Genomic DNA, 14,120 nt, shown 5'->3' with positions numbered 1-14,120 from the left:
GTAAAGTAAAGTGTCACAGATACAGCTTATGAGAAGAAAAGTGATTATTCCCCAGAAATTATTCCTCAGGAGCTTGTTTCGTTGAGGTAGAGTGATTGTACAGTAGAGACGGCGGCGTTAGGCACTGGTGTTTCTGTGCATCAGAGACATGAGCTGGTGGGTTTTTTTGCCTTCTTGTTCCTGCATCACTCGTATCTCTCAATCCTTTTTTGCATAACAATCACCATTTCTGGGCAAATAGCATATAGTTAAAGTTAGCTTCTTTTCCTGCTGTGAAGGTCTTTCCAAAGTTTCCTCTGTTATTGGAAGACGTTAATTAATCTTGCAGCTGGTCTGTTTTTCTTTCTTTTTTTTGTGAAGTAATTATTGCAAAATAGGCAACACTGCACCAGCTGAGAGTCTCCCTCTGTTTTCAATGAGGTCCTCTTTGGTTTTCTGAATGCGGGAGAAAATTTCCCTAAAAAGTTCCTTGTACTCCGGCTGGTGAAAGTCATCCTCAAAGTCCTCCACGCCTGCCAGCGCAGGACAGGAGGTGGCGAGGGATGCGGTCTGGACGGACTTGTGGCTCTGCCCGTCCTGCTCTTCCTCCTGCTGCCCCAGGTGGGAGCGGCGCAGCAGCTCGTCGTACTTCACCTGCAAGGCACTGTACTGGGCGTCCACCTCGTTGAGCAGGGAGATCCCACGGTACTTCACCACCTCGGCTCGGCGCACGCAGGAGCACTCGTGGTCGTAAATCCTGTCGGGAGAGTCGGGGATCTGCGTCGCCTTCATCAGACGCTCGCTGTCCCATCGCTTCAGGAGCCGTGGGCTTTTAGGCGCCACCTCCCCTTCGTTTTCCTCCTCTTGGTTGAGGAACATCACGTCGGACAGCAACCCGTGCATGATGTTGGGCCTGGAGGATCTTGCAGAGGATTCCGATTTCCAGAGCTGACGCAGCTCCTCGGCCTCACGCTCCAGCTCAGACATCCGGGCCTGAAGACAGATTAATTAGAAAAAGGGGATGTCAGAGAAGAATAACCGAAACTGAACTCGAGTGCAACAGTGACATGTTTCATGGAGCCCAAGAAGAAGGACAGTGTCAGTGCTGGTTAAAGTATCTCTGTGCTTTCACTACTACTGATGATTCACTTTAGAAGACAATAAGCTGACAGTGAGAGTCGTTTTCATCCCTCTGAAATGATGATGTGTGCTATTTTTAGATCAAAGCATCAAGGATCAAACAAATAAAGTTGCCTCGCCTTGCGAAAGTCTTACACATGACCATATTATAGCTGCTGGGTGAAAACTGGAACTAAGACAATGTTGCATATTACAGTTTTCATGAAGCAAAAAACAAAACTGAAAATGGTAATTGCACAAATTGTAATAAACCAGGATACATTTAGAGATTATTTCCTTACAATCTTTCAAATGTTGCTCACTTGGCTCACTTTTTTCTGTGTGTGCACTTTGCAAACAGACACTCGGTGAGAGATATTGGTCAAACATACCTGGCACACCTTCATCCCCCCCAGCTGCTGCTCCAGCGCCGCGTTCTCACCGACGAGCAGCTCCGCCTCTCGTTCCACCTCCTCCCTCCGAGCGCGCTCGCAGGCAAACTGGGTCTGGAGGGTCCTGAGGGACTGTCGCAGTGACGCCTGCTCCTCTTCACGCCACGACACGGTGGAGGACTCCAGGTCGTCTGAGGGTTCATCTGGGTCGTAGTCAGAATACCTGCAGAGTCACAGAGTCATATTTCTCCTTTTCTATCTTTTATTATAGTTTTTTCTGGACTACTTCTTGGCTGGGTGCAGTGACTTCTTGGTGAATAAGTATAGTTTACAAAATGTCCAACTATTCCTTTAAATTGATTTATTAAATGTAAAATATCAATGCATGTACAATATCAGAACTAATGACATCTCTAAATTATTCTTGGAGTTCTTCCCAAAGTATTATCAAGTTTATGATACAAAAAGCAAATACTTTGGAGTGGAGGGGGAATTTATCGTTTATGTAACCATGCAGGCTGGCAATTTGTAATCGCTTTCACAATCATCTTAGATAGATCAATGGACAGATATGCTTTATTGATCTTTAGCATCTAAGCTGTGACGTGTTTGCTTAATTAGGTAAATTAATGTTAGAGATTAAGGGAAAGCACAGCGAGAGAGATGACGACGACATGTGCTAAAGGTCTTGAGCCAGGTCAAACAGATATTACGCTGTGGATGCAAAATACAATGTTTTATTTGACAGAATCTATTATCATTAGTATTATTATCATTATTATCACTACAATTCAGATTTTTGGTGACTCTCACAAACAGTGTTTGGGATTTAAATAAATTAAACCAAAAAAATGGTTTTATGTCTTGTCTATACATATTATTGTGAATATTGTTGCAAGTATGTTACATATGTATGATCTTATGCCAGAATAAGCCTACAACTACAATTGAAAATACACAAAATAAACAGAAACAGGCAGAGAAAAGCACACTAAGCAGAAACGCTGAACTTATCAGAGAACAGAGGTGATTAGAAATCAGTATGAGAATAAATTGCAGCTTCAAAGACATATTGTGACATACTTGTGTCCTCTAGCTCAGACTTTGACCTGTTTCTTCCAACCTCACCAACCTGAGTTTAGTTCAGACTCGTTTATCTGACATGTTTATCAGTGAAATTTCAAAACCACCTGACCTGGATGTTTTGGAAGGAGCAGTCCAAACAGGATTACACATACACTTACACACACATGCAGACTCAACTCTGGCAGTAAATGAACCTGTCACACTACAGGCCAAGAGGAAGTGAACTCTGCATGAAACATTCAGAGTAGGACTGCTGTGAGGTAGATCTGTCCACCTGCCAGCAAGTAGGATTAGCACACATACTGAGGGAGAGTTAATGCCAGGAGGATTTGCCGCTTCCCTTCTTACCAATAGGTCTTACAATGAGCTCCTAGATCTGTGACAAAGCAATCATGAAGTTGTTTTTCTTTAGCCAAGTCAAGAGATGTGTTGTAGTCTCGGAAGTGCAAAGTCAGAGATGATTCTTGTTGGCTGAATCCAGCAACTCGAATTGAGTAATCCGCGTGATATATTAAACATGATCAGTTATGTTGATGTTGCTGTGCATTAATTAGCAAATATTTGGATGTCAACCTGCATGTCCCCTGTGAACATATGGGTGGTGTTGATGCAAACTCTTGAAGGTGAAGTTTTCAAATTGCTTGGTTTCTTTGATTTGTATTCCAAAGTATAAAGATATTCAAATCTTCACATTTGAAAACTAAAACCAGCAGAAAACTGGCATTTTTGCTCAATAAATTGAACAAAATAATTTTTCTGCAGAGTGATTCATTGATTAGTCAGCACTAAAGTGTTTGCTTTTACAAATGAAAATGTTCAGTCTGACTTCTTAATTTGCTTTTTCATGGAATACTTCATACATCAATCTGAGCCAAATTTGCCTTTTATCGGTTTTCCCCATCTGTGTTGGGCTGCAACTAATGATTATTCACAAATATTTAAAGTTCAGATATATATTGTATCCGTTAAATTTTCAATAATTTTTACTAAATAAAGAAAAATGTCCATCACAATTTCCCAAACCTTAGGTGATATCTTCAACCAGCTTATTTTATCCAAAAAAACTGAAGTCTTTCAATTTACTATGATTAAAATGTTAATAATGGCTTTGTTACTGGTCTCTGTGCTGTATGTCTTTGCTTTGTCTGTCAAAGCATTTTGTTAACTCTTTTTAAAATGTGCTCTGTAAATAAAGTTATTATAAAAATCTGGTAATCTTCATGGTTGACAAGCTGGAACCATCAAATATGTGGCATTTGTTTTTAAATGTATCAATTGAATCATCCACTAATGATATAAAGTACAGTAGTGAAGTATCCTCACCTTCTTTGCAGCTCTTTCAGGCAAGACACACTCTGAGTGCCGCGAGGTGACGAACTATCTCTGTGCGGAGGCTTCGGAGGACTCAGCTTCAGCTCTTCAACTTGATGCTGCAGCTCCTCTACCTGCGTCTGCAGCAGCTCCACGGTTTCCGTCAGCCTGCACAGAGAGCACAGAGCGAGGGATGTTTTACCTTAAATATAACTAAGACATTCAGGTAAACTTGAGAAATCTGATAACATTTCCAGAAGCAGTCAGCGTTTCAGATGAGCCACAGTCTTACCCCTGGATCTTCTGCTGGGCCGTCCTGTTGTCCAGAGACAGTTTGCGGTTGTTCAGTTCCAGCTCTCTGGCCGACACGTCCAGCTGCTCGTACACCTTAGCGTGCTGGTCATTGACCTGCCTGAGGAGGTCCACCTGCTTCGTCAGGTACTGTAGAGGAGATGACGACACATCCAAATGTTTCATTGATTGATTAATTGCACATCACATAATGATGAAAAACTGAAAGACCACAGCAAAGAAAAGTGTCCTAAACTACTAATTCTTAATTAAAGATGCCTTGTGCAGTATTCTTTGAAACAAACAAAGTTGTGTTTCCATTCAATGTTTCTCACCTAAATACACTGTGTGTGTCTTTGATGTCTAACAAACATGTTGAGCACATTTTCTTCCTCATAATAAAGACAATAAAACATTTGGAGTGGAGTTCAGGTGACATCCTCTGTAGTCTTAACTTATCTGATCTATAGCAGAGAGCTCAAACGTTTGACATCTTTGCTTTTGAAAATGACTTGGACGATTAATCGACTATTGTATTTGCAGATAAGGTCTCTGTCCATTGATTGGGCAACTGATTGTTTCATCAGTCATTCTCATATACATCATATTTGACTAATGCTGTACTAAGTGGCCATCATTAATGTCATTAACTTTTATCTGCTTGTTTTTGGTTATCGTTTTGTCCTTAGCGTCTCATCCAGTTCAGTTTTGATATTGGTGCTGTGATATCTGGCACATTTTCCTTTTATATTTAGAAAAATAACACTAGATACATATATCATTTACATATTTTAAGAGCCTAATTTTTCAATCAACAATTGTCTATGTGCACTATAAACAAAATATGGACCCATGTATAAAAACATACTGCTCATGGTGGTGCTACTGGTGGTCAAAAAACTCCAGTGTTTAATCTGAACGACTAAATGTAATATTTTTTATTATAGACATAGAAATACAGTTTATACTAATTAATATGGTGCTCATAAAGGAACCAAACCCCTACTACTGTCATTAATAGTTAGCTGTTTTAGCTGCTAATCATTACTTGCACGTATCGATAAAGATAAATCTAACATAACTGTTGATTTCATTGCTTCTCATTAACACCAACAGTCTTCAACTGTGGCTCCTTATAAAACTGTTTCTTTAAGAACAGGTTATCTTATCAGTTGTTTCAAACAGGAAACTTTGAACCTTTAGTCATTTAATCTGCCTGCTGAAAGTCAGACAGGAAAAAAACAACCAAAAACCCCCACTGAACATCACAGGCCTGCTGTCAGCTCAGCAGTTCAATGTCAAACCAAACAATGAATACTGCACAGCAACACTGAACTTAATCAGTCCAAAGTCAATGATAACATGAATGTATGTCAACAATCATTTTCATGGCATTTCTGCTTCATGAAATGATATTCGTTACAGTCAGTGGCAGTGTGTAAGCAGCATGTTACTGTTTGAATTACTTTATATACAGTTAACTTAGTCCAGTTGTTCCCAACCTAGGGGTCAGGCCCCTCCAAAGGGTCACCAGATAAATCTGAGGGTTCATGAGATGATTAATGGGACCGGAAAGAAGAAAAAAAAAAAGTTCTGATACATACATATGTTTTCCGTTTTTGGACTTTTCTCTAATTCTTTTTCATTTTTCCTGAAATATTGGATCATTTGAACATTTATTGAAATGAAACCATGTGAGAAGTTTTTAAAAAAAATCACTATTTGGTGGAGCTGTTAACAACTCAGACATCTGAAATGTGACCAGACCACACACTGCTTTTTGTAAGACGTCAAAAAACAAACAATGTGTTATATTTTAAAAGCTTGTTATATTATCCATAGTGTCAAATCTTCACCTGAAAAGTAACTAAAGCTGCCAAATAAATGTAGTGGAGTAGAAAGTACAATATTTCCCTCTGTAATGTAGTAGAGGTATTTTTTAACATATCAAAGTATGAAAGTTTTCGTCTGTTTATTTTATATTTCTGACAGCCGTTAAGGTAACATGAAGCAGGGGTAGTAGAGTGGAAAGAAGAAAGTAGCATCAAATGGAAGTACAGTACTTGTTCACTGTCACTCTTCACTGATTCCACTAAACAAGTGACAGTAAACGAGATGGGAAGCGGGTAATTAAATGTATCATAGGTCATGAGCTGGAATCAGACCTGTGACGTCACACGCTTACAGCACAGGTCTTAAGAGATTAATTCTGTGTGCCAGCAGTGACAGGGAAGGATTTATCTCCAGACACCCCCAGACTGACTCGACTACTCAATTAAATTAAAACATGTAGACAAGAGAGCCGAAATAAGCTGCAGGCTAAATATTGAGTTTCTGCTGTTTTAAACTGATACGTGAAGCCTTATAGATCTGAACACGAGTACAGAAAGAGAAAACAATACATTCAGGTTAAACTGAGGGATAAATAAATGTGTGATGGTACTATTTAAAACAGCACCACTTTCTACTACTTTTGCCAAGCCTTTCTGTGTCAAACTACACTAGATTCATGTCATCAATGAATTTTGGATTTTTAAAAAAAAGACAACTAATTCAATCATATTATGAAGTCCAGGCTCTTTACCTCGATCTCCTGCAGCTGTTCCTGGTTGTTGGAGTACATCTGCTGCAGGCCCTGCTCCAGCTCCCGGTTCCTCTCCAGGAGAGTCTTCCCGAGCTCGGCCGCCAGCTGCAGGTCTGTGGGAGAGACGGAGTGAGGAACCAGCACTGCTCCAGGCTTCATAGTTTAGTCTCACTGAGATCGGAGACGCACCAACCTCACAAGCAGCTTTGTGCGGTTTTGTAGTTGTTGGCAAGAATCCAGTAACCCACTTTTTCAAATGTGTGTAAACGGACACGAGGTCAAATCAGAGCAGAAACACGTTTAAATGAGTGAGGACTTCTGGTCATATCTGATGCACCTGTAAAACTGCACTAATGGGAACTCAAATAGTTTATTATGGTTATGGTTATACCTATAATCTATTTTTAGTTATTAGTTTACCTATTGTATGTAGTTTAGCCTTTAATTTATTTTTGGGTTTTTAACCTACCTCATTGTTTTTGTACTTTGATTCATGTCAAATAGCTGCTGTGACACTTGACTTACCCTTTGGGATCAATACAGTACTCCTTCCATCAATCCATCCATATACTCAATTAACCAGCCTCTTATCATTTAGCCTTCCACAAACAGTCCTCTAATGAATATAATTTAAAATCACTAATAATTAGTATAAAAAATGACAATAGGGATGCAAATATGACCAATTATAAAGGGAATAGTGCTTAAACGAAACCGCCCAAAGGCATGCCAATGAAGCATGTAGGTGAATGATGTCAAAGCCACTTCATTCAGATATTTTCCCCCCATTTTGCCGCATATGAGAGTCCCGCTGACTCCTGTATTTACAATGAGCTTCATGTTTGTACTAAACAAGCTTCTAGGATACCCCTTCTAAAACAATGATTAATATCATGTGTTCACAAACCTGATAGAAATCCCTACAAATGTAACCTACTGTGCAGCTGCAGGGCTCAATTGTGTGTTTTTTGATGCATTGATTAAACCTGCAGCTGTAACGTTTCTGATTATTTGAGTATAAAATGATCGCTATGTTTCACGCTGCAAGGGACAAAGACAGAAGAGGAAACGTTACCATGTTCAAGGTCTTGCTTGTCGTACCACGGCTCTTCCTCCTTGATCTCAAATTCTTCCTCCACGATCGTGTCTGTCAGCATCTTTCGTGTCTAAACGGATCCGAGCAGCGTGAAAAATCCTCCGGTAACGTTACATGACAGAGTCTGGGAGGAAAAGAGCCGGTTCAGTGTGTCCGCCTGCAGCAGCCGGCGCCGGTCAGTGTGTGCTTCATCACCGGGACCGGACAGACAGTTGAGCTAACTGATGATGAGGATGAAGCGCAGGTGCGTTAGTGACACAGTTCCGGTTGAACATTACTAAACAAAAGCCATGGTGGTGAGCAGCTCATTAAATGATGAAGTAATTCAGTCATAAATAATGATATAAATAATGACTCTACTATTTATTTATTATATTATATTACATATCATGTTATTTATATTCATTAATAATAATTATACATAATTATGAATAAATTATGAGTAAAATTAATGCAGTGGCTTGAAAATGAATGAGATTCCTGCAGACCCATATTTCACAAACCAAGCCTATTATTGAACCATAATTATATTTCTATATGTTAAATTATATATTTACAATTCAATTTGTTATACATGAACCTGCATAAGACATTCAAATGAAATAAAATTAAAATATCTGTTCTGTCTCAGCATATACTAATATAATTATGATCATAATATTTCCTGTTTTATTTTTATTCTTTAATATTAAGATACTTTTTATTATATAGCTTATTCTTATTATATATGTAAGACTGTGGGACTCCCCTCTGACAAAGCTAGACTAGTTTCCCTCAATATCTGGACACTTATGGGATCATTATTATGTTATTGGATCCCATAATTGACTCTCAACAACTGAACCAAGACAGCTGATATTGCTGTTTGACATTACTTTAGACTGCACAAAATACATTTTAAAAAAAGTCTGTCTGAATGAACGTATTAGTCTATGACTCTGGGAAAGTGGGGAAAGCAGTAAAAAATCCCCAAAACTACTATAGAACTATCCGTTTGTCCAAATCACACCCATTTATTCTCCTTTTGATAATAAATGTAATATTTTTTCACTTCCATTCACTGAGTCTCCCAATGATCCTCAACCTGGGGAGCACACCTCCCACCTTGAATACCTGTGCTATATACTATTTCTAATACTGTATATATAATCATATATAAACAATATATTGCAGTATCAATAAGTTAAACAGTTAATAAACAAATGACAAGATTTTAAAAAACTATTTATATTAAAAATGAGTCCAAGTTTCAGCTAAATAACCTTCAGAGTTTGTAATTAACAGTTTAACATGATTTTAGTGTTTAGTAAATTCTGTTGTCTTCAGCGTTTATTTTGAAGGTGAGATTACGCAGTTTCCGGTATGGTTGCCTCTCTCTGACAGGTGGAGCGGCTCTTCACCACACCTGCTGCTGCTCACACGGTCCTCCCTCTGAAACCGCAGAGCACAGACTCTGGGAGACCAACAGGGGGAGCTAGAGGTTATCTGACCCCCACATCAATATTATAATTAAATATTTACAGAATTTTAATGAGCTGCTGGTTTCAATATTTTGATGATAGAAAATATACTCTGAAATCCAATAAAAGAATACTTTAATACTGTTTTAAATTTAAATTGGTTCTGTTTTCTTTAATATTTAATTATATTGATAAGAGCTGCTGCTGCCTGTCAGTGATCAACAAGCCTCCACTCTTCTGAGCATTTATGTTACAGATAAGAAGCTGGTAAAATATGTTGGCAGTGAAACAGTAATAGTACTCAAAGTAACATGGAAAGTATTTTGTATTTACCCAGTAAATCAATATTTTTGGCACAATTTTACATTTACTCTCTACAACATTTCAGGAAGAATTATTGTAGTTTTGACTCCACTTTTTTTACTCACTTTTTTCTACTTTGGAAAATCTTTACGTATACAATTTATAATGAAATTGAATAATGAAATATGATGAATTGTATTAATTACATTAAATTCTTGTGGAAAAAAGTTTTTAAGCCATGACTGTTTAGAGGATTACTGTACAAGCTGCTTCAGGTTTGTATATTTGTATTTAATATTTTTAATATTCCTTTATAAAATGTGATTTCAACAGATGAAAGAAACAACAAGACACATATATTTACATATTTTGTAATCTCACAGAGCTTTTGTTCTCAACATCAGGACTTCTGGAGGTGGAGGCTGTTCAACTGTGGAGCTGCTGATGGAGAGACGGAAAGTCATGACTGTCCAAAGAAACAGAGAGGGAGAGGATGTGTGTTTGTCACATTAGAGGGTCTCATGTGGCAGATATCCACTACCTAAGACGGCTGACAACATCATATAAGCTTCAGATGAACGTTTAAATGCAATTTCCCACAAAATGACTGGACACACTGTGGATTTTTACATTCAAGGCACATTTGAAGGGGATCTTTTAAAAGCCAGTATGAACAGGAGGAATGATTACAGAGAGGAAAAACTCTTTCAGTGTTCATATGGGTACCTGACTGCTATTTTAGACAGACACAAATTGTGAATGTAGGCTTTAATATCCAGCAGCAAACACATAGACAAAAACCTCTCCCAGACTGGAGAAAAACATCCCTTACTAATATCCTCTTGTTATCCCTGAAAGTAGTTGGCTCAGACAGAGAGGCTGTAGGACGTCAGTGGCTGAGTCATCGCTCGGAGAGGGAGAGTTTTCACTGTGAGTGCAGGTTTCTGGGCCTAAGTGGGCAGGGGCAGCGGGCAGGAGACATCTAAAGATGGAGGAAGAGCTGCTCTCACACTTTAAAAAATAAAATAAAATCACTGAAATCTGCTGACAATGAGACGTCCTCATGAGCCAAGATATTTCTCACTGCTTGTACTATTTATGATGATATGCATATGTCAGAATCATGCAAAACAAAAACCCAGATTACACATTAATTTAATCTTTATGGCCACTAGCATGAATAAAGAGATATATAAAAATATCTGCAAATGTGCAAATAGTGAGAATTTAAAAGGAAAAGATGTGTATACTGTATTACCTCGAGGTGTGCTGCAGGCATTATACTCCATCAGATGGTGGCAGTGTAGTCTCATTATTTGCTCTGAATTTCCTTTTTAACGTCACATACTGAACATGAAAGTGCCTTTAATCCAAAATAAAGGACGTTATATCAACACACACTGATTTACAGTAGGTTGCTCATTTGAACACACTAGAAAGAAGAAATTAACATGAAATTATCAAATGTTTGCATTATTTTTTAATTAGTTTCATTGAAAGAAATTTACACGATCAGATAAATTAACATATGACAGTGTTGATCCACGCTACTGAAAAAAATCATGCTTTTGATCAACTGCACAGTCAGATTTCAGTTTCATTTTTCTGATACAGACACATGAAAACATTTTCTCTGGGAAATATTCTGCCAGCTAATGATCAACGATGTGCTGCTCTGGATTTATTAGGGTCTTTATTGTACCTCTGTACTTTATTAGTTACATATTATATTAAGGTTGATTGCAGCTGTATATCATATGATCTATTGCCCCCAGTCAACTTTATCCTCAGGGATAATAAAGTATCTTAACTACTTCATCTTCTCCTGACTACTTTCATTTTATCTTTTATAAAAAACATAATTGTGACTTGTAAGGTTGTTTTTAGTGTGTCATGACATGCACACACATGTCCAGCCCACGTGAATTTATAAGACACCAAAATATAAAGTTGCAGTGGTGAAACATTTGTCAAATGTAGAACAAAGAAAAAAACATCTTATATTACACCGCAAACAAAGAACTTTGTCATCTGTTCAAAACTCTACAAAGAAAATCCTTCCTGAAGCTCCTGAAATAAAGGGTATTTTACTAGCTAGTGTAGTTAAGCCACCATATAACAAGCAATAAAACATACAATGGACTTTGTCATTTGTCTGACTTAAATCACAGGGAGTGCTGTAAACCTCTCTGTGTCTGTGCTTGTGTTTCATGAATATAATTGTGCACATTGGATTGGATAAATTCTGCATCACATAAAGCTGCAAACTGTGGCTGTTTTTCATCAGACAGTATGTCTTTAATTGTATGTTTGCATGCAAAAACAGACCATCTTTCTTTGTGCATCAGGAACAGTTTGCACATCATGAATATTACACTTTAATCTTTAGTTATCTCTGTAATCTTATAGTAGTTTTGCTTCTTGTAGTGTTTTTCTTAATCTGTGGTTTATGATTTATATGACCAATTTGTTTCATGTAGGCTACTGTAGACCTCTCTTTGTATCTTTTTGTCATTTTTTAAGACTTTACTTCAACTCCAACTTCAGTTTATTTCAAGTGCACATCGCCCCGAGAGTCTCTGTGCACTTTATAAGTCAATAAAAACAACAACAGAAAAAAAAGAAACCATATAAAAGTACAAACGCATACACACACACACACACACACACACACACACACACACACACACACACACACACACACACACACACACACACACACACACATAGACAGGTAGTAATGTACACCAAGGATGAAGTTAGTAATTTTAGAACGGAGATCAATCTAACAAGGCTGGGACGACCACATGTCAGGTCATAGAAAACAGAAAAAAACATTTTTTAAGCCTGGATTTTATCGTTTCCACAGAGCTGAATCGTGTTGACTCTTGTGAAGCATTTTGATGTTAGCTGCTCAAAGCACCTGTGAGTACAGCCTCACAGAGATACTAGCAAGGAGGTGGAAATCCTCTTTAATAGATTTCAGCTGCAGATATTATGAGATATTCTTTATATAGGAAACCTAAAATGCGTCAAGACAATTCACTTTCTTTTTTTTAAAGCTGGGAAAAAACTGGAGATTCTGTCTCTATTTTTGCACCATTACTACTCGTGACAAAGTGTCAAAGGGTAGCCGAGTCAGACCAAACAGATTATCGGCCGAAGCTGCTCGTAGGTGTCGGGACAGAAGTCACTGTTACGTCTCACTAACTCACCAACCAACCAGATTATTGCAGCCAGGCTGAAGGATAAGAAGCTGTAACATCACAAGCTCTTCCTCTTAGCTTCAGCCTGTTCATCTCCTAGATCAGTGGTTCAAGGACCTGTTTTATTAGAGAAAGTGTATGAAACCTATGACCAAAATAATCACACATTTTGTCATTGTGTTACTTATGGGTGGAATTATAGTAAAAATAAATGATTCCCCTTTTTGTTGGGGACCCCCCACTCAAGCTAAGTACCACTGTCCTAGAGTATTTGCTCTTCCCTTTTTTCGTGCTCCACTTTCAGTGTGTTCTCTGTCTGTCCTCCACCGTCCTCTTGATTCCTCCTTCTGTGTTTTTTTGCGGCTGTCAGCGAGATAAGAGAAAGGGCAGAACAGGAAGTAAGAACTCTCTGCAGGGAATCGGCTTCTCAGAGCGATAAAATTACTGTGATCTTTTTTCCCCCCCAGCAGAATCAACACACTACTTGTGTTTTCTCCTATCTACACTTACAGCTGTGGCAATTTGTTGTTTTTTTTTGCTTTTATTGATGCTGTATTGCCTTTTCATTTTAGATTTCAAGGGGTCCTAAATGCCAAAAAACAAGAAGAATGGGTCCCCATGCGCTGCTTTAGCCTTACTGGTATTCTATATCTCTGTCAGGAAATGATTACACATGTATATCAAATGCAAAATCATATTTTCTCTGTGGCAGTAAAACCATCTTCAAGCATAATGTGTTTGCAGCAATACAGAAGCGAAGGGAAGTCAGATAAACTAAGGGAGGAAATTGAAATATTACAGGAGAGAGGGCAAGCTAACAGGATGATTACCACTCTGCTCACCAGCCCGTCCACACATTCCTCCTCATCCCTGCAGCGATGTGGGTTAGTGATAGTGTTTCTTGCTGCCTAGCGTGGAAGCAGTGACATTAATGGGTGGCAGCAACCGGTAATGAGTCGTTAAAAGACAGATTTGGAGCTTTTCTGATCCGTTTCCATACCAACTGTCTCCGCTGTGGGATTGGATGCTCTCGATTGTTTTGGGGAGGGGGGCGAGGAGGAGCTGGGGAGGGGTGTAATGGGATTTTAGGAAGTGCTTCTGGGAAGAACTTTAACACATGCACGCACTCAATGCATATGACAAAACGTCTGCGTGTGTGTGTGTATGTGAGTACGTGTTTTATCTTCAAAGCTCTTCCGTTTTTACAGAAATCTACCATGACAGCAGAGTGCACGGAGCCTGCAGTCATATCAATTTGTTGCAATTTTTTTTTTTTCTTCTGATTCTTGTCCT

The 14,120-nt window shown here is 38.5% G+C and overlaps 1 protein-coding gene across 1 annotated transcript; it reads right to left on the bottom strand.

Moving 5' to 3' along the window:
• Window positions 1-363: 363 nt before the first annotated feature.
• On the bottom strand, window positions 364-8,038 carry LOC134003123 (cerebellar degeneration-related protein 2-like). The gene is made up of 6 exons (XM_062442254.1): window positions 7,838-8,038; window positions 6,763-6,875; window positions 4,180-4,328; window positions 3,900-4,055; window positions 1,491-1,713; window positions 364-972 (listed from the first exon to the last, which is right to left on the bottom strand). The coding sequence occupies exons 1-6, from the start codon at window positions 7,917-7,919 to the stop codon at window positions 364-366; spliced, it is 1,332 nt and encodes a 443-aa protein (XP_062298238.1). The 5' UTR covers window positions 7,920-8,038.
• Window positions 8,039-14,120: the final 6,082 nt, after the last annotated feature.

This window comes from Scomber scombrus, chromosome 21 (assembly GCF_963691925.1).
Source record: "Scomber scombrus chromosome 21, fScoSco1.1, whole genome shotgun sequence".
Taxonomy (NCBI): domain Eukaryota; kingdom Metazoa; phylum Chordata; class Actinopteri; order Scombriformes; family Scombridae; genus Scomber; species Scomber scombrus.
The sequence above is the reverse complement of the archived record's forward strand: the minus strand, read 5'-3'. Positions and strand labels throughout refer to the sequence as shown.

Coding starts and splice junctions, on each gene's coding strand:
- LOC134003123 (XM_062442254.1), bottom strand. CDS start 7,919: ATGCTGACAGACACGATCGTGGAGGAAGAATTTGAGATCAAGGAGGAA. Junction 1,714..3,899: donor CTGAAAGAGCTGCAAAGAAG/GTGAGGATACTT, acceptor GTGACTCTGCAG/GTATTCTGACTACGACCCAG. Junction 973..1,490: donor GGGGGATGAAGGTGTGCCAG/GTATGTTTGACC, acceptor ATCTGTCTTCAG/GCCCGGATGTCTGAGCTGGA.